Genomic DNA, 19,828 nt, shown 5'->3' with positions numbered 1-19,828 from the left:
TTTAATTTTTTTAAATGCCAGAAACACAGAGATTGGCAGAGATCTATTTTGCGAGCCAGTGTTGTATATTTTTCCAAAAGTGTCCTCCAGTCTAGTTTGGGTCAGTTTTCCACTTGCTGCATTGTTTTATGATATATGAAAACAGGCACAATCTATGTGTCTGTTTTTGGCTTGCAACACTTATTTTACGCCAAGGCGCATATTTTCTTGTCTGTTTTTTATTATATAAATCAACATTGTACATAACAGCCTTGAAAAAAAATGCACTCTAGCCAAACTTGTATAAAAAAATCACTTGTTTTGTCTCTTGGATAATAAAGCAAGTGCAATCCTCTGCCAAAACACTCTCGCTTTTCATGTTTTGCTTGTCACACAATGGAGTAGAAGTCTCCATCATGGTTTTAAGACACTAAGGTTAATGGTGTGTACAGGACTGTGTTTTGGCGTTGTCCAGAATATGTAATCACAGTATAAAATGCAGAGGTGTCCTGTAATGTGCCACAAAACCTCAAACACCAGTTGATATAGTATGAAAAGTATTTTTGCATCATTTACAGAAACTTTTTTAAAAGTCCACATACCAGGATATAGTTTTGAAATGGTGTATGATCCTGGGCCATGGCTTGCTCTGTGGCAGCACAGTTATCCTCGTTAATAGTCATGCATGCAGACACGCTCCCTTGCAGTGGTCTTGACTCTTTATCAATTGAGGCTCTTGCTGTTACAGGACAACATTGATCACGATGCATGAAAAAGTCATGAGCTGACATTACTGACATAAAACCATAGTACGTGCTACAGAATGTCATTTTAAATGCATCATATATTAAATTCACATGCAGTTTTCTCTTAGTCCAATTGCAAAGTCTCACAAACATCTCTTGATCCTGGTAATGAAGTCCACCCTATGCAAATTCTTTTAAAAAGAGGGTTATCTTTTGGATGCAATCCCTTCAATACATTGGGCCTGATTTATTAAGCTCTCCAAGGCTGGAGAGAATACATTTTCATCAGTGAAGTTGGGCAAACCTGGTATTGATCTAGTCCAGGATTCAAATCATTTGCTAGCAAATACTTAATGAAGAAATCCATTCCAGGTTTGCTGGATTACCCAGCTTCACTGATTTAAATGTATCCTCTCCAGTCTTGGAGAGCTTTAATAAATCAGGTCTATTGAGTCACTTACCTTAGCAAATCAAAAAAGTGAGAGAGAAGTTTAAACTCTCAATGTAATAAATTGTCCTGGTTAGTTATTTAGAAAGTCCTGAAATCACTTTCAGCCGGACAGATTAAGCGAATGCAGTTTATCTAGGGCTGGGATGTCAATGACCTAGTTCATTGGAGTGCTTTTTTCTAACTTTTCACTAACTGAGTTTTGCATTTGTAGTCAGAGCAATATACAAGATTTATTTTGGTTGGCTGTCGAGGGGTAGTGCATTTAAGAATTAGTACTTAAAGCTTTACTTCTGGCAGTTCTTTTATTGGTGCCCCAACCTAGTGCTGTCCCCCCACAGTAATTCAATATTATCACTAGATGTCCTTAGTCCTCCTTGTTAATAAAACCCAACTGAGTACATGATGTTAGCTCAGGGTACCATGGGCCTGTTTTCTGTACATTGATTCCTAGACTTTCCTCCAAGTGGTAAAGTTTTTTTGCCGATCACAAGTGTGCAAAATTTGAAAGTTAGGAAAACAAAAAAAGCTGGATTTTGTTTTCAGCAATTTTATTTGTATTAGGCTTTTAAGGAATATTGTGAATCAAACTAACATTCACACATCCTAGGACAATACATGTTATATAGGTAAATCACTAGCATTTCCAATTTCATGGGAAGTGATGCCTTGGCATTTTTACAAATGAATCCCTAATTAATAAATAAATAAATAAAGCTGGTATAACACCTCTTTTCCTGACGTGTTTCATCAATAGATGATATATTGAGAATGTTACAGTATTCCAATTAGGAGGGTTTCATATAAAGGCAGATGGATTCCCTATGGTAGGTAATATTCTAGCATCGGTAATATACCAAATCTTGGTGATGGTTCAGTCGGATAGCATAACAAGTGATATACTCATGTAACATGTATTGTACTGAAATGTGTGAATGTTAGTTTGATTCACTATATTTCATAAATACTAAATACACAAAAAATTGCTATTTTCTACCATGGGCCTGTCCCTGAGAGGGGTGTCAACACAGTGCCTTGTAATCACAATGTAAAAGGAGGGAGAGCATTGCTGGTGTCCCCTTTTTGTGTCAAGAAATTTAAAAATGTTCAGAATGCAACACTTTCTTGAGTGCCCAATTACTGGTCTTCCATTGCAAGCCGTTTTTGTGTCTGCCAGACAATGCGAAGCTACAGAATACAAGAATAGACCAGGAATCTAGTATTCCTACAGGGGTATTATGAGTATTAAACATTTTGCAGGGGCCACAGTTTTACTTTTATTTTAGCTACACTAACTTTAAAGATCTGTTTGCCATGGTATATTGTGCCCACTGCCATTACTAAGAGCTGTGATCTGTCATATCCCAAGATTGTTTCAACCTTTCATTTTATGTCCAGGGTGGCTTAGAGCAGATTTCTGCAGTATACCTTAAAAAATATTAGGGGTAATGAAAATACTATGCCTTATCATATAGAATATAACAACATTTGAGGCTGTGGAAGCATTGCAAGGCCATATTAAACATAAGATTGAATTACATGTCTGTTATTGGGCAGATCCCATTTTTCCCATGTTCCAGATAAACAGACAACTATGAATTGTAGCACACATTTTCAGAATAACTTATGTTGCTTATTTGACCTGTTAGTTTACGCCTGCAGTGTTTGGATGCTGGAAATTTTCCACGGATTTGTGTGGGGTTGACATTTAGTACAACCAGAGACTTAGCCAAGCCAATAGGTCTCTAAAGATTTCAGACTTAGAAACAATGAAATCGTTGCATGCAGACAAGTAACTAATTCATCTTTTTCATCCCACTATTTTTGTGCATGTAGAGTTGCCTTTTATTAGCCTTGTTTAAAGCACCATGTACAATTAATCACATAGATACTACTTTGGCAGACGTACAGATTAGTCGTTGATAGGGCCTGTAGTCTAAATGAACTAAAGACCTGTATAAGTCTGATTCAAAAGATGTGTGTGTTTAACTCCAAAGTTTATAATAACATTCTATTATGATGTGATCACTAGAGCCAATCATGTGTATATACGAATCCAAAGGTTACAAAAGCATTCAGTCTGCAAGATCGTATAGTATAGCTGTGCAATAATTACATTTTTCTGCCAAGCCATGTGCTTTGAAAGGTTTTTTTTTCCAAAAAAAAGGAACTTATTTTGCAGGAACTATATATACATTTGTGGAATAGACTAAAGTGAACAGTAGAAATCTCAACCATTTGTTCTTTTGTAATATAGTTATGCAATAAACAAATATCTTTTAAATGCAAGTGATGTACATACCTTAATTGAACTTTGTATCAACAGTCCATGTGCAGCAGAACTCCCAGAGAAGGAGAAATAAGCAGCGTAAGGAGCCAATTATTTGTGTTGCAGTGCAAGGAGCATACTGACAAGGCAAAAGAGTGATAGAAAGATGAGCTCAGCATCAGTAGGATATGGAGGTTAGAAGTAAAAATTAAACTGCACCAGAGAAAAATAAGGTCCACTTTCCTGCCAGACAGAACAATATTGTGCATCAGAATTATTGTTTAAATTCCATAACTAGCATTTGCTGTTTAAGATTTGAAAGTTTCCCTATTAATCTTTTGTAAATATAATTTTGATTAGTTAGACAAACTAACCACCTACTTGAGAGTAGCAATAATGGTAAGTTAAGACATCAGACAGGTATTATTTAAAATAGATTAGAGAAACTAGCCCTGACTATAGCCCAATTACAATGTTTCCTGGATAGGGTTAGCTGCTCACAAATTTCACTGGTTTTTGGTCTTTAGCCTTTGACTAAATGGGACACCACGCAAGATGGCTACCAGACAACTTTTTGGTGTGTGGGGGGGGGGTCACCTGTGGCTGCCAGTGGCACTCACTTCCCTGGTCCCCCACTGCTCTGGTCAGTTTGTCTCCTCTTCCCTACTACCACTGCTGTCATGTCACAGCAGAAGCAGGAAGGAAAGACGAGCACAGCAGGCTGCGGGTGCAGGAGTTGGCAAAGCCATGGACTGATGCAGGATCACTGGCACCCCCGAAGAGCAAATTCAGATGGCTTCCAGAGATAGGAATTAAAATAATAGTTAGCGAATACAGTACAGGAGGATTGTGCACGGCTGTGAAAGCCTGAAGATAGGGCTAAAATTTAGCTTTAGGCAGCCTTGGTAATTCAATGTCTATAGCATATGTGTATTGCTGACTGTGAAATGTTTATTTGTCAACTTTTTGGTTCCATAGACAGCAGAAAGCAGGTAAATATACTGACACAATTGGATCCACTCAAGCATTTACCAATGTGCACTCATTCATAGGCATGGAAAAACAAAAACAGCAAGGCAAATTTTCCAACAAAGTATTGACATGAGATAAGTAAAACTTGATTTCACTGAAACACAGAGATTGAGGCCCTTCCAGACTATGCAATGCATAAATACAAATACATTGATGCAACACATTATCATGCATTAAAATGCACCCCATTAAGGCAACATTATCATTTTGAAAAGACTGACATTCCACCTTAACACATAAAAAATGGACCTGAACTTTTATTTTTTTTTTTTTGCAATCTAGTATGGCAGTTCTGAGCCATTTCCCGCTACTGTAATAGTGCATTGAAGTGCCATTGAAAATGAATAGCTGTATTGTGTTTGACTGCATATTACCACAATGTGCGAATGTGAATGGGTTATTAGTTTATAAAAAAGGGTGATGATGGATAAAAGCTTTTTCCTGCTGGTGGTTTTCAAAACTAACAATCCCATAGTTACAATTACTGCTTTGGCCATTTCTGCAAATTGCCTTGTGAAAATCTCTTCTATGACTTCACTTGCTGAAAAGTTTGCCACAGAGGACAAACAATTTATAGCTAACAATCCAGGGTCTTAATGATGTCTTGGCCATCTGACAGGCCCACAGGCAAGCAGTTTTATATTGTATAGTCACTTGTTTGTGCTTTTTCAGTAGGAGTCACCGGCACCAGCACTGCCTTGGAGGAACTAAAGTCTATCAACTAGAAAATTCCATCTTGGGCAATTGCCTATTCCTTTTCAAATCTATTGTTTGACTGGTATCAGAAGGTAGATATAGACATCACAACAAGAATCCTGATAAAATCGGACAGAGTGGGCAACTGTCTTGTAATCTCCTGTAAATCGGTGTTTTTCTACTGTATAGTTAACCTATTCTCCAAACAAGTAGACCAGGTCACAGTCTTCAGAATTGCTCAGAGTTGTTTCCTACATATCTGGCATCATCTAGTAAAGCCAAATTAATCCACACTTGGCTTGCAGGCATTGAGCAGCACCTGCAAAAAAGGGTAATCCAGAAACATTTTTAAATCCCTTTGGGTTATGAGTAAATCCTTGGTTGGCAGATACATTTTGTAAGCTTTTAAGTTATATAGAGCGTCTAAATTAAAATATATTTTCAATATGGTGTCTGGGGGAAATAAACTGTCTTATAGGGCCAGGCAGAGCTTACCAATAGTTTTATTTTATTTCACAAGACCAGAAAAAGTGCAGTTCTGGGAAGTGACCCCTTCGAGCAGTTGCAGCCAGGAAGTTTACAACACATCATTTCACTGAGAGGCTGTAGTTCTCTTAATCTAGAGTTAGAAAAGCCACATCAATGGTCTTCCAAAAACTAAAGAAAGTTAGACTTCCAGCTTTTTAGTCATATCTGGGAATCATGCAGTCGCTGGAACTCCTTTTTAACAGACACCATCGCGATTTGCCCTGTGATAAAATACTGTTTATGTTTTTGTGTTAATGATGGCTATGTGGTTATCAATTTTTTAGATAAACTTTTGGCATATGTTCCAAATCTCAAACACATTAACACTCTCTAAAGCAAATCTGTAGCATATGATGGAGGATCAGGGCATTGTAAAACAAACTGGAACATTGAAGAGATCATATTTACTCTTTCTAATGGAGCTGCTATTAGTGAGTATTCAACAAAATATTAGTGGCTTGGGCTTTTTATTTTTTGTGACTTTCACCATAATAGTAGGCAATATGATCTTGTTCACGACACCGATACCAACTATGACTGCACTCATGCGGTGGGCAACTGCGGATTAAGTCACCCACTGTCTTCTTTCATCTCCTGAAGACATCAATGATAACTTTACTATGTCTTTCTGAATTCGTTTATTCTAAATTGGGTGTCCCCAGTCCTTGAGTGCCACATACCAGGCTAGCTTTTTTGACTTTTTGTAAACCAGTCCATATACATTTACATAATAAAAATCTATGCAAATTATTGCCCTCTAGGACTGGACTTAATACCAAATGTCTACATCTTGGAGAATCAGTAAGATAGTAATATGGCACTATTTTTGGGCCTTGATCTGAATCTGAAATTCTGGTGATGTTATTTCACTTGACTGAACAATATTGGAAGGAAGCATGGAATTCAACTTGATAGCCAACATGTAAGGCCTAAAATGTCCATATGTCTAGCCAAAACTACTACTACGTTTTTTAGTTTTGGATAGAGTGGAAGTGAGTTCATATTTTTTCTGCTATCCAGATATTCTCACACTGACGGTCACAGTGAGCATGGTTTTACTAGACAGGAAGTGAGGGAAAATCTGGGGACACAAACATAAATGGAAAGGTTCTAGCCTTCCCTTGTGATATCAAGAAAACAATTATTTCCATATTTAATGCTATTTAGGATTTTCCTTTACTTCCTATTTACAATTTCCATCGTGATAGTAAGTGGAAATCTCTCTAGTAAAGCATAATCCTTCCCTGTTTTATTGATAACCATATAAAAAAAAGGTGTGGTATTACTCTTTAAAGCAGAAACCAATAATGCACCTTTCTGGTAACTAAGACAAATTGCTACCAGAAAGGTGCATTATTGCAAAAAAAGACCTTCTGACAAAAAAAAGCTAACCTATCTGATCACATTTTTTTTTTATTAAAAAACTCACCCGTCCATGCTCATTCGCAAGGACTTCCTCTCCTTCTCTGGTAATCACAAATTTGCTCATCTTGATGCAGTAACTCTTGTGTGTGAACGTGGGAATTTCAGGGGTTGCAGGGGATACCTGGCACATCGCAGCATTGTACACTGAGCTGAGCTGCGTATGCAGCATATTAGTAAAAGAAGATTGTTTTACTTACTGTAAGTATGTTTTTGTTAGGAGACGTTCTCCTGACTGACAATACCGGATGGTGTCCCACGCAGTAGAGCTCCCGGGTATTAGTGCTTTGCGGTTTGCTGCATCCTTGTTTCTCTTTAGCTGTGCTTTCCCTCTCGGCATCCCCTGCACTGAGACCGCACAGCTGAAAGGGATTTGGAGCTGTGCTGCATCTGATTAGCAGAATGGTTCCTGATCAATCCCATCTGCCATTGGCTGCTGGGTCTTTATAGCCTCTCTTCTCTCATATTCCAGTGCTTGTTGTAGCCTTTATCTGGCTAATCTGTCCCAAAGAGGTTCTTGTGTGATTTACTGTTGCTTACCATTGCCTGTTCCCGACCCATCATTTCTACGAAGCCTGGGCGAACTTCTACCTTGTACAGCTGAATCTATGGGCCTCTGGTCCGCTGCCGGCCCATTACCGGACACTATCCTTTGCGCAGTAAGTCCCGATGGCAACCGAGTGCTAGGAGACAGAACCAGTCTCACAAGGCTGAGTGGGGGCTCGCTAAAGGTCAAGACTGCAGTGTTAGATTGCAGGACTGGCATCTGGTGAGCACTGGTGCTGATCAAGGCCTTACAGTTTTTTTGCAGACAGAACTTGTGATAACATTTGTGTCTGCTCACACTTTTTGTATGCTGAACTAAAGTTCCACTTTAAGACAAAGCTTACACATACAAAATATCCAAACCATATCTAATAGATGGCCCCTTACTTCTCCACCCCCCAAAAATTGCTAACTAAAGCTTAAAAAAGAACTTACACAATACTTATCTGGGACCCTGACTTTTGACCTACTAAACTACATAATACTGCTTCGCCACAGCCTTCTGAGAAACCCAAGGCTCCTAAAATCTCCCACTCCTGTGCTAACCAGAACATAGAGAAACAAGCCAAAAAGAAAGAGACAAAGATATGTATTTATACCTATTTTGTGCCAGTGTTTCATTTTAGCATTGACATTTTTTACACTAGCTAATAGTATAGCCAGGTAATTTTTCCCTAAACATTTTCACCCATACTCCAACACAAAGAAAACAAAAAAAAAACTATGAAAGTTTTCAAAGTGTAGCAACATTTCCGTAGCACATCCAAAACACGCTTGGATTCTAAACATATATGACATAAAGCCTGGTCTGAGGATCATGTCTTAATCTCAGATTTGTTTAGCTGTAATAGGCTTCTGGGATTTGCTCATAGCAATAAATGTTGTTTGTAGCTTTTATGTATAGTCTAACTTTTGTTTGATTATTGTGATATTACATTTTTGTCTTTGGTCAGTGTCACTGCTGCCTGCTGCACCTGTTCCCCACCAGGGGGAGTATTCATTTTGTCTTGCCACAAAGGCATAGCTGGTGGTGTGAAATATCAATGTTCAGCCATAAATTATTTAATACATGGATTACTTGGTCAGTTTATTTCTCAATTTTACTATATATGAGCTGTTTAGTGATTGAATGCTTATTCAAGAGTTTTAAAGAAATTTGGAGAAAGGATTTTATAGAAAGTAATATATTTTTTTTCTGTTCGAGGGACCGCACCTTTGGCAAATCCGCAAAATCAGTGTCCCAGCCAGGACTGCTCTACAGCCACCAGCAGTCACTATAAAGGCGTTTTTCATTCTTTTGTGTTATAGCGAACATATCCAAATTCCATCTGAATTGATGAGAATGTTCTGCATTAGTACAGCTGACCCGAAAGGGCTGGAATGGTGGAACCATTCCTCAACAATTGTTTAAATATAATAATGTTCTTCATGATTACAGGAAAATATGAATATTACACTCCCAAGTCCAATTTAAAGATTCATAACTGGAAAGAAATGCAAGCTATTATTCTGAGATATGGGGCCAAAATGCAGGTTATAGATGTGGGAATGTGATATGAGGGAACAGTTAATGAGCTTATATTGATATACACATACTCAATATAGCCAGCAGTGGTACTGAGCGATGAGACCAAATGAAACACAATTTGATTTGGCTGCTTGACTTACAAGAATAAACCTATGGCAGACATTCCACTAAGATGTCATGCCTACAGGCATTTGTTAAACATGTATAACTGGAAGGGGAGGCACAAGTATGATCTTGCATGCAGGCCTTCATTTATCCCACATGTCCATTGCAGAGTGAAGTGCCAACATATGGAAAGGGGGGATTCCAATACAGCCTTTAGTCTTTGTAGAAGTTGATATGAATAATGTGCTGTTTAATATAACACTTATACCTAAGGGCCCATTTATGGTAAATGATCTGCAATAAAGTGCAAATTAACAAAACACATGAAAATGCACTAAACACAGTATGATGTGCTCCAGTGCTCATCATTATAGAACCCCAAAGCACCTAATGCAACACATTCGCTTTGTAGTGTGCTATAATGTACAGATGTTAACTATCTTGGCATTGTGGTGCACTGTGGTAAAACGATTATACAAGTCTGGTTAAAGTGCTTTCCATGGATTGCCAGCCTATTCAAAATGAACAAATCTCTTACTGCAACACACTTTAAATGCACAAGCTTTGCTACAATACACTGGCTTGGATGGGCCCTAAGCAGGGCCACCAAGAGAAATTCCAGGCCCCTGTATAAAGAAGGTGTGTGAGCCCTTATACAAAATTCTACACACATGTATGTGTGTATATTATTATTTATTTCTAACAATCATAGATTATATGTATAGGATTAGATAAGTATGTATAGGTATAAATGTAGTAATAAAGTCTGCTAACCGTCAAGCCGTTTATAGTCCTGATTCTTTCAATAACGTAGACAAAAAGGCACGCAATGTCAGTGGGTCCTTTATGCTACAGTTACAGCATTTACAGGGAACTTTACCTGTGGAATTATTTCTTCCTTCGCTGTCCTGTAAAGTCTTTGTTGCAGTCTATGATGAATCAGTGTGGCTCGTGTCCCTCTTGGATTTGGCTGGAAAGCAAGCAGGAGTATTCCGAGCAATAAGTTTGAAGCTAGGAATGAACACGTGAGAGCACTCGTTGATAGTAACTTTCACAAGTTTTTGTTAGTTGAATCTTGAATGCATTGTATTATGTCACTCAAAAGTATTTTGTCATTGTCACGACCTCCTATTGCTTAACGCTCATTCAACGCTTCGTGATCTTGTACACAAAAGTTCTTGCAATACAATAAAAATTTAATGAACTAAATAAAAAAAATGTTCAAATAATAAAAAATATAGGATGTGTTGGGCTTCATGTGCCCCCTTGAGCTTTAAAGGCCTCGGAGCGATGTACTGACTGCACCCTCTCTCCCTGGGCCTGGCCCTAATAGTCAATCTGGTATGATATGTGTGGACTGCAAGATATTTGTAATGCATGAATCCACATGTGTGTTTGTACAACAGCCTTCTCTTGGGCATCCATAATCTCTTGTATTCTGCTTGCAAGCACTATGATGCAACTAAATGCTTGTCACTTACTCTCAGCGTTATTATACGTGGTACTGTAGGAGTAAGCAGGTTTCAAAATATGGATGCTAAAACAGTGAGGGACAGTTTACCTGTAAAATTAAGTTAAGTTTTTCAGTAAGGAACTATTATACTTTCATGACTGTATACAGAGGCATGTTTGGCATAGCCTTGTAGAAAGATCATTTTCATTATCCTTCTTCAAGGCACAGAGCTCTCTGCAACATATGTGTGGGCATTTGCTGGACCAGTAAATGACATTACAATAGTTTGCCATGCAGACATAACTCCTTTCACATGACATCCCAGCACTATCACTGTAATATAAATACAAGAGTAGAGTTTAAATATGACAGCTGATTTCACAAATGATCCTTAAACTCTACCTAAACTCTTTTTTAGTTAAAAATGTTTTGTAATGTTAGTAGCCACATACCTTTACTTTGTCTCTAAGTGAAGTCCCATTCCTGACTTTCTGCTTATAGACATGATGCCAGTATACTGTACTCATACCTCTGTATGCCTCCATTTGTTCCCTACACATGGCAAGTGTCCTTGTCATGTTATTATTATTATTATTATTACACAGTATTTATATAGCACCATCATATTAGGCAGTGCTGTACAAAGTCCATAGTCATGTCGCCAACTGTTCCTCAAAGGAGCTCACAATCTAATGTTCCTACCATAGTCATATGTCATTAATACAGACTAAGGTCAGTTTTTTAAGGAGAAGGCAATTAACCTCACTGCATGTTTTTGGGATGTGGGAGGAAACCGGAGTACCCGGAGGAAACCCACGCAAACATGGAGAGAATCTGCTACAAGACCTAGTGCTGCAAAGGCCGGAGTGCTAATCCCTGAGCCACTGTGCTGCCCATGTGAATATACTTGATATTACTAAGAGCATAACATTTTTCTAAAAATGTATGTTCTCTATAAAAAGTTATATGTACATGTAACTTTTCTCCTTTTTTTGCTAGGTGCAAAAATCCAAGTGCATGTCATTTGCATGTGTTTATCACCCCAACAGATAGTATGGAAGCAAAAAGTAGGAGCCTGCAACAAGTGAGGGACAAAGTTGCCTCAGCACACAAGGACTGTTCCCCTGCTGAGAAGCTGCACTTCTACAACCAATGGGCCACCCAATATGAAGAGGTGATAACTGCAGTCATTTAGCTCAAATTGTTATTTAGTACCTGATCCAGGTAAAACATCAAAATGTATTAACCCATAATATTGCATCTTTTGTAAACCAGTTACCTGGACATTTTACAAAATAGCCAATAGTCCCAGACATCAGAATCTAAATACTTGTGTCATTTGTGGACTCTATCTTAGTCCAGGAATTAGATGCTGAACCTGGATGGTGTCCTCCCCTAAAAAGAGAAGCACACTATTGTCAATATAGACCAAGCAGTGGTCAATATAGCCAGACCAACCAAAAAACCTATAAAATACAAGTTTGCACCACTATATATGTATGGTACAATCTCTTTAGGAGATATAAAACACTTAAATGTGACAGTAACACATTGCTTAAAATGCATGCACTTCACCTGATGCTAGGTATACTTTTGGTCATCATCCTAGGGCCATCAAGATGCCCATGGCTTAAAGCCCACCATACTTCACAATGATACCAGAGCAATTAAAATAAACTATATTCTGTAGCATACATTTAAATACATTTGTTTAGAAGAGGCCTGTCATGTTTCCACAGCACCACAACTACTCATCTATTTTGGTATTACTAAATAAATGCAATATATTTGTTTGCTTTTTCTCACTCATTACTTTATTTCATTCGAATCTAAGATCAAACAGGAAAAGCAAAGTCACGCTATTTGATGCCATTAAATATAACAGACAAAGAAAATACACAGTTAAGGTCATACATACCTAAAAGAGCATCTGAGAAATAAACAAATAAAATAAAACAATCCGATGAGAATCGGTATTTGCGGAGCGGGGTGACTGTTGTAATGGTGGAAACAATAATGAAACGTACGGCTCGGCAATGGTTGCCTCATACAACTTAAGACCACACTTACGTCACGCTGCGCCTCTCTTGTTTTTCCGTCTCTAGTACAGTTCGTGAATTTAAGTGCAATATAAATATATATTATTTTTGTATTATTATTATTATTAAAACCCAAAAAATTGCAAATAATGTCCAAATTTTTCTGTGGACCATCAAAATTTTTTCAAGGACTACCGGTTGGCAACCACGGGTTTATGCCACTTCAATATTAGAAATGTGCAAACTAATGTGCACATCATTCGTAACATTTTTCTTCTGTGTAAACAATTATTTTTTGAAATGTCTCTACTGAGAACCATGTTTTGCAGCATACACTGCCATACAACTGTAATACGTATATAAGTGGCACTTGTCATCATTTACAGGTAAATGTACCCACAGACATGGAATATCCCTGTCCAATCATTTCCAGCCAGATAGTCTGACAATCTCATGTTTGTTGGGAACTCTTTGTCCTGCCATCCTGTTGCTGTCCAAGGGAAAAGCTATATACAAAAAAAGATCACATATCACAACTTCACAAAAGTGCAGAGTGTACAAACATTTATTATTGCCAATGCAGACAAATGGCAATATTCAGACTCTATAGCAGAAAGTTGTGTATTGAGAGCTTTGAAGCACTGCTGTTTATCTGGACATTGCACACAATTACTAAAAATAATCATAACCAGAATCTAATATTACATTGTAAATTGCCATAGACACTGCCAGACCCAGCTCAAATGTTTTAGTTTATCTTATTAGCAATACACTACATGTTAAAACAAATTCAAATATAATACATTTAGGTCTTAATTATAGTACAACCACAATTTTTATATATTTGTAATTTTCATATTACAGTTTGTAATATTATATGATCTGTATATCTGTTTTGCATTAAAGGATGTATCTGTATTGGAATATAAAGCCCCCTATTTGGCTGCAGCTGCCCTAGCCTCTGTGTGTACAGTGAATCGAGAGACAAAGCTGGTGCTAGATGTGGCTTGTGGAACTGGACTTGTATCTGAAGAGGTAATGATTGCTGTGCAATACATTATTCAACCACCAAGGGGCAGTACTGTGCTTTGTTCTGGTACTACTAAATCATTTTTAAGAAAAGAAATATTACAGCAAACTACAGTCAACTTACTTTGTGTTATTATTAAACAGGATTTATATAGCGCCAATATATTATACAGCGCTGTTAATTAAATAGGGGTTGCAAATGACAGATGAATACAGACAGTGGAGAAGACCCTGCCCCGAAGAGCTTACAATCTAGGAGGTGAGGGAAGTAACACACAATAGGAGGGGAGATATGTAGTGGTGGGAAGTAGTGAGGGTTTCAAAAGACTGAAGAAGATGGGTAAGCAAGTTTGAAAAAATGGATTTTGAGTGCTGTTTGAGCAGAAAGTATGAGAAAGCCGATGTGTTGTAGATATAACACTAGCAAAGTGTTGAAAAAAATTATTATTTTGAGTTATTCTTTTTTTCTTTCTTAACTATTGAATATTCTAAATTCAGAACACCTTCTAGTGGCAATGAGACAAAACTGAAAGGTACAGGGATCTAATGGATAAAGTTTATCTAAAGCCAGCACTTAGTTGGTGGGGATGTGTTACAAATCAAATGCAGCCTCTAAACTGCCGTGATCCGTGATCAACGCTCAGTAAAAGTCAATGGGATTTAATGACCTGCATTTGGGGTGCATTTCATACATCAGACATAGGAATGTCAATACACTTGCCTGACTGTGTAGGCAATTCCCTGCACTTCCCAGTTATTCCCCTCCCCCATGTCTACCTGCACAGGTAATGAAAGGAAATCTCAATGGGACACAGATTGCACAAACCCTGACAAGGATTTAAACCAATCCCTACAAAAAAAAGTTTTGGTTTCAGATATTCTGTAACTCTCAAGCATCTACCAGAATCTTAAATGACAGATTTGGGTGAACTGTGCTTTTTAATAGAGGTTTGTTTGATGAAGGTAATAAAAACCTCCAAAGAATGCTTTTGTCAGTAAATTGATTATATAATGGTGGAGTAAATATCTAACTAACCTACTTATTTTTTCCTGACTTCGCTGCCCTCAGTATTAGAGACTGCTGACCCATGTAACAATGTATGCCTCCCATTCAGAGAAACCTATAATCAGAACAACCCATCCATGACTGCTCGTGAGAATGTCTGTTTATTTTGTCTTATAGGATACGCCTCATAAGAAATGTGGCAGTCACCCTTATTCTGATGGAATGTTATCTACTGGTGACTGATAGTTTATAATATAACAAGGTTCTATTCATCAGCCATTGCTGAACAAAAGTTCCTGGAATCTTTCGATTTTCTTGGACGCATCATTGTTATTCATTTTTTTATACAAGCGTCAAGAAACAATAACATAAGTAAAATGAAAAGCAAAAAACGGGTCCAAACTTTGAAAACAGAGTGTGTATCAATATTTACAGATAATAAGGTTGTCAGAATTCTGGGTAAAATTTGTACATTTGGTGCCTCTACATCTTTTTATTTGCATTATAAAGGTTTTAATTAGGATCTGCATAATTTTGAAAAGAATTAGGCACATTTTTTTGTCCTGGTAAGACTCTCCAAAGGCATATAGAAAAAAAACATCTCTTGTACCATGACAGTGACAACCCCTTTTTTTTGTGCAGTTGTGCAAGTACAGGAAGGGTTGCCGACAGATATAGGAAACTAACAAATGTCAAATCCTTTATTACTTTGTCCAAAACTTAAAAAGGTGCCAAAAATGATAAAAATGTTGACCATGGATATAACGTTAATGTTACCCAATCTAGCCAAGTACAGTGAAACTAGAATTCATCTGATAGTCCTTGGACTGCAGACACTTACTGCCTGAACAATTTGGGGAAAGAATTGATCAACTCCAACTATTTTTCAGGGCGACTGCTACTGTTCTCTGTAGATAAAGCCATCCCCAGGAATCTCTGCTTGCTAAATAAAATAATTCACTTAGCTTATACAAGAAGGTTATGTTCAGACTGGCAATGAGGTTGTGGTGCGGTTACCAGTTGCCAGTGAACTGCTGCTTGGGGGGAGACATTAAAAGTACCTTCTGTGAACAACATTAAAGTCCCCAAAGGAGTTATAAAGGTACCCACAAATTGTAATTGCAACTACCAATTACAACTTAGTGGGGGCATATATAACCCCTTTGGAATCTTTGATGTTATTTATGTCAGTGGTCCAGTACCTTTCGGAGCTCACGGACCACTAAATGCACCGACTCCGAACCGCAGATTCGTGGGGAGCTGTGTGTCCCTCAAAGGGGCATAAACTTCCCCCCAGAGTGACATTATGATGACCCTGAGCCTGTGATCCGTACGGGAGGCATGGTCCGCCATCTGTCCTTCTCTTGACCCTGCTGAGCGGGGCACTGGCAGGAGCCGCGGCCCATCTGTCAGACAGACCGGGGGTTGGAGACCCCTGATTTTTTGTTATAATATGGGGTTGCTAGGTAGTTTTCAAGGTCCTTCCTCCATATCACCCACTTTATTTTGGTACAAATAGCTTCTAAGTGCGGCAGCCCCATGGAGAATGAATCGGGGGCAGTGAGTGGTACTGTCAAATTTGCAGATGTTTTCAAAATCAGCTACGAGGTGCAAGTATGAGCGACTGGCAAGTCTGAACCATTCCAAATGCATGTTTACTCCCCAGTCGCTCCATATGGGGATAATTATATGGTTCCTCTGAATGCTATCTAGTTTATATTACCATTTCTACACTTTTTTCTTGGTTTCCACCAAAACGTTAAGCAGGGCTTCTGTTCACGGTATGCCTGTGTTGAGCAATTTTATTTCTACATAAATAAATAGACCCCTGTATTCTTTATTTAACTCGTTTGTTTGAAATCAGTCCTAAAGTTTTTTGTTGTCTCTCTAAATGATTTTTGCTTTACTTATTTGCAGCTGCAGCGTTTTGGTTTTACCTTATTTCATGGCTTGGATGGCAGTGCAGGAATGCTGGAAGTTGCAAAGAACAAAGAGCTGTACCAAGAATTAAAGCAATGCATGCTGGGACAGGATCCCCTGCCTTTTGATTCTGGTAATATGTTCATTGTATGCTGAGGAATACATTATTATATTTTAAAGCGAAACTCAAGCCAAAAAAATAAATTATATTGATGGATTTGCCCCACTGGCTGTTCTCAGTCTAACAACCAGAATCCCTACTCCCGTTCCCCAGTTCAGGACAACCAGTGATTGGACAGTAAAAGGAAAAACAACACCACTTATTTCTCAGTCACTCTGCTTGCTCCTCCTATTACCTTAGTTCTTGTCAGAACAACAATTTATTGATGCCTTAGTTCTTTATTCATTTCTCTTTTTTATTCATGTCTTTTTTATCTGCCTGGAATTACCATGTCCATTGTTGTGCACTTTGACAGAGGTTATGCCATGTTAAAGTTTCTGTTTTAAACCTTTATGGTCCTGGACCACTGGCAGCTTTTGTTTTCTCCAAGTCCCACTCTTACATAGATTCTGTTGTTCCTTCAACTAGTTTTGTTTTTTGTCTGCTCCCTTTAACAGTGTGACCACACTCTTCATTCTGCAGCAGAATCACAGCAGCTCCTGGGGACTGGTAGTTTTAAATTAACTTGAATGACAAATGAATTAAAGCCCAACTCCAGGGCTGAAGTACACAAGTTCAGACACACTAACCAAAGCTGGCACTCATTGGAAGCACTACCCCAACCCCAGCTTTCTCTCTGAAAAATGAGAGCATAGCCAAAAAGAAACTAATGGTTTAGGTAGATATATACTTTACAATACAGTTTTCTCTGAATATGTATTAGGTGGTTTTGTATCATATGTAATAACTTTGAATACACCAAAACTGGATCTTTGAATTAGTGATATTTGTGACAGATGTGTATGTGTGCAGCACAATATTTTTCAGAGTAATATGGTGATATGGTTTGAATTTTGACCTATGTTACTAATTTCTTCGTTTTTTTAACAGACAAATATGATGCCGTGTTGCTAGTAGGAGCTCTGAGTGATGGACAAGTCCCTGTATCTGTGGTCTTTGAATTGCTTCGTGTCACTAAACCTGGTAAGGATCAATGTATTGTTGCATCCATAGAAGGGCTGGCAGATGCACATGCCATCCTGGCCATCGCTGCACAAATGCAAGCTGGCACTAAGTGCATACCAGAGCATCTGGTAATGCTGCATGATAAAACAATTCATGTGACCATACTTAATAAAAGTTTAGTTTGTGTTACAGCCTATTACACAATAATATACCTTTATTGATAATGAGAAGCAGCCTTAATATAAATAACCTATAGCAGGATAAACCTGTCTACCATTTACTTATGCAGCTATGATAATGAGATGCAGTCAGCATAACTTTGTTTTTTTGTTTTTTGAGTGACACCTCAAATAAAAACTAACAGCAGACCATTTGCAGCATTGTTGTGAATAAAATAGCAGAAAAAAAGTTTTTGTTTGCTGGAGTCATTCCTATTATTTTGCCATCTTCATTTATTAGAAATATTTTTTGATAAATGTGTTTTCTCTGTCATGTCTAGGTGGTTTAGTATGCCTAACCACTCGTAGTAATGTCTCCAACTTAAAGTACAAAGCCGAACTTGAGGAAGTCATGTCTGCTATGCAAAGCAAAGGACACTGGGAACAGATCCTGGTGCAGGAAGTGGAACAGTGGGAGAAAGCTGTCTCAGAAAAGGAAACCTCATCAAACTCTGATTATATACCTGGTGTCATATATATTTATAAAAAACATGGAGACCTTTGATATGACACTTTTTAATCGTATTATGTGCACCATGATGTATATCTTTGTAAAAACAATAATAATATGACAAAAATTAACAGTAATCAAGTTTTTAAATGTTTATCATCCAGAGAATTTCACATATATTTAATTTTTCATATTTTGTTTAGGAGGATTTGATAAATAAAATATTTTGCCTAATGCTAAAAGGGTTCTCTTTGTGTTTTTTTATTGTATTTAATAAAATTGAAGTGTGTCTGTTGCATATTTATTGATCTCAGGAGCAACATTTTCTGAACTTTCTATAGAATACCAAACTTTAAGCAACAGACTAATTAGGATAAATTCCCTAAAAGGTATTCCATAGCTCTGAAGCTCAACATGCGTTGCATTCTGGATTGTCACCATTTCTGGATGCTGGTATTATTCCTAATCTTATTGTTTTCCACTGACCACTGGAGTACAGAGAGGAATTTGAATTGCTATATACCCAATTAGCCCTGCGCACTAAATTAAAATCAAAATATCCCCTTTGCTCTCATAGATTTGCCGCACCACAATACTTCAAGAAACTGGATCCCATTTTTACAAATAGGTACCGAAATGGCTAAACTGACATATTTCACTATTTTCTGCAGCCTCCACTGACTGGGTGTGTGTTTTGTAGTTACCTTTCTACATTCTGTATTATCCACTACATAGAGTAGTAGATAAGCTTCTAATTGCTGAATAAACAAAGCAGTATGGATAAAGCAAAATACTTGGACAGCTATCCCACTGAACAAGATGTGACCTAATTTAGCATAATGGCTGCTACCATCACTGTTGTACGGCTCTGTGAAATAGGGCATTTTTTGTATATTACTTTAGGACAAAGGCAGGTAGGATAATCAAATTGCTACACTAGGCCAATACATTTTTTATGTCTTCTCTGTTCTGAGAAAAGTGTAGTTTTTTCGAAGTTAAATTTTTAATGTAGATCTTCAATGGCCTTTAAAAGTAAGTATTTTTGCGTGCACAAGTTTTCTTTCTAGCCTAGCAGTTAATTAGTTTCTTTGAGGACACTGAAAGGAAGGTCCTTGTTGTCCAGGTCAATAGTCGCTGAGCCATGCAGAGAAGTATTTTTTATCTTTTCTGGAGAACAAATTGCACAGGCTATTCAGGTTTTTTTACAACATAGTAGTTGATGATTTAGCAGAAGTCTTGGTTAGTAGCCTCTAAGTCAGCACCTTTTGACTTAAATATGAAATATTT

General features: G+C 37.7%; 1 protein-coding gene across 6 annotated transcripts in view; it reads left to right on the top strand.

Moving 5' to 3' along the window:
- METTL27 (methyltransferase like 27) overlaps window positions 1-18,783 on the top strand; it is a 25,026-nt gene extending 6,243 nt beyond the window's left edge. For 3 of the 6 annotated variants that reach the window (XM_072428683.1, XM_072428670.1, XM_072428699.1), the window contains 5 exons: window positions 11,802-11,926; window positions 13,698-13,826; window positions 16,744-16,879; window positions 17,798-17,890; window positions 18,372-18,783. In XM_072428683.1, coding sequence (XP_072284784.1) covers window positions 11,807-11,926; window positions 13,698-13,826; window positions 16,744-16,879; window positions 17,798-17,890; window positions 18,372-18,595 — 702 coding nt within the window. In that variant the 5' untranslated portion in view covers window positions 11,802-11,806 and the 3' untranslated portion in view covers window positions 18,596-18,783. Of the gene's footprint in view, window positions 1-7,053; window positions 7,780-11,751; window positions 11,927-13,697; window positions 13,827-16,743; window positions 16,880-17,797; window positions 17,891-18,371 lie in introns of those variants that run through there. The other 3 variants (XM_072428675.1, XM_072428693.1, XM_072428705.1) reach the window with 2 other exon arrangements.
- The last annotated feature ends 1,045 nt before the right edge of the window (window positions 18,784-19,828 follow it).

This window comes from Pyxicephalus adspersus, chromosome 1 (assembly GCF_032062135.1).
Source record: "Pyxicephalus adspersus chromosome 1, UCB_Pads_2.0, whole genome shotgun sequence".
Taxonomy (NCBI): Eukaryota; Metazoa; Chordata; class Amphibia; order Anura; family Pyxicephalidae; genus Pyxicephalus; species Pyxicephalus adspersus.
Note: the sequence above shows the minus strand (reverse complement) of the source record. Positions and strands in the feature narration are given on the sequence as shown.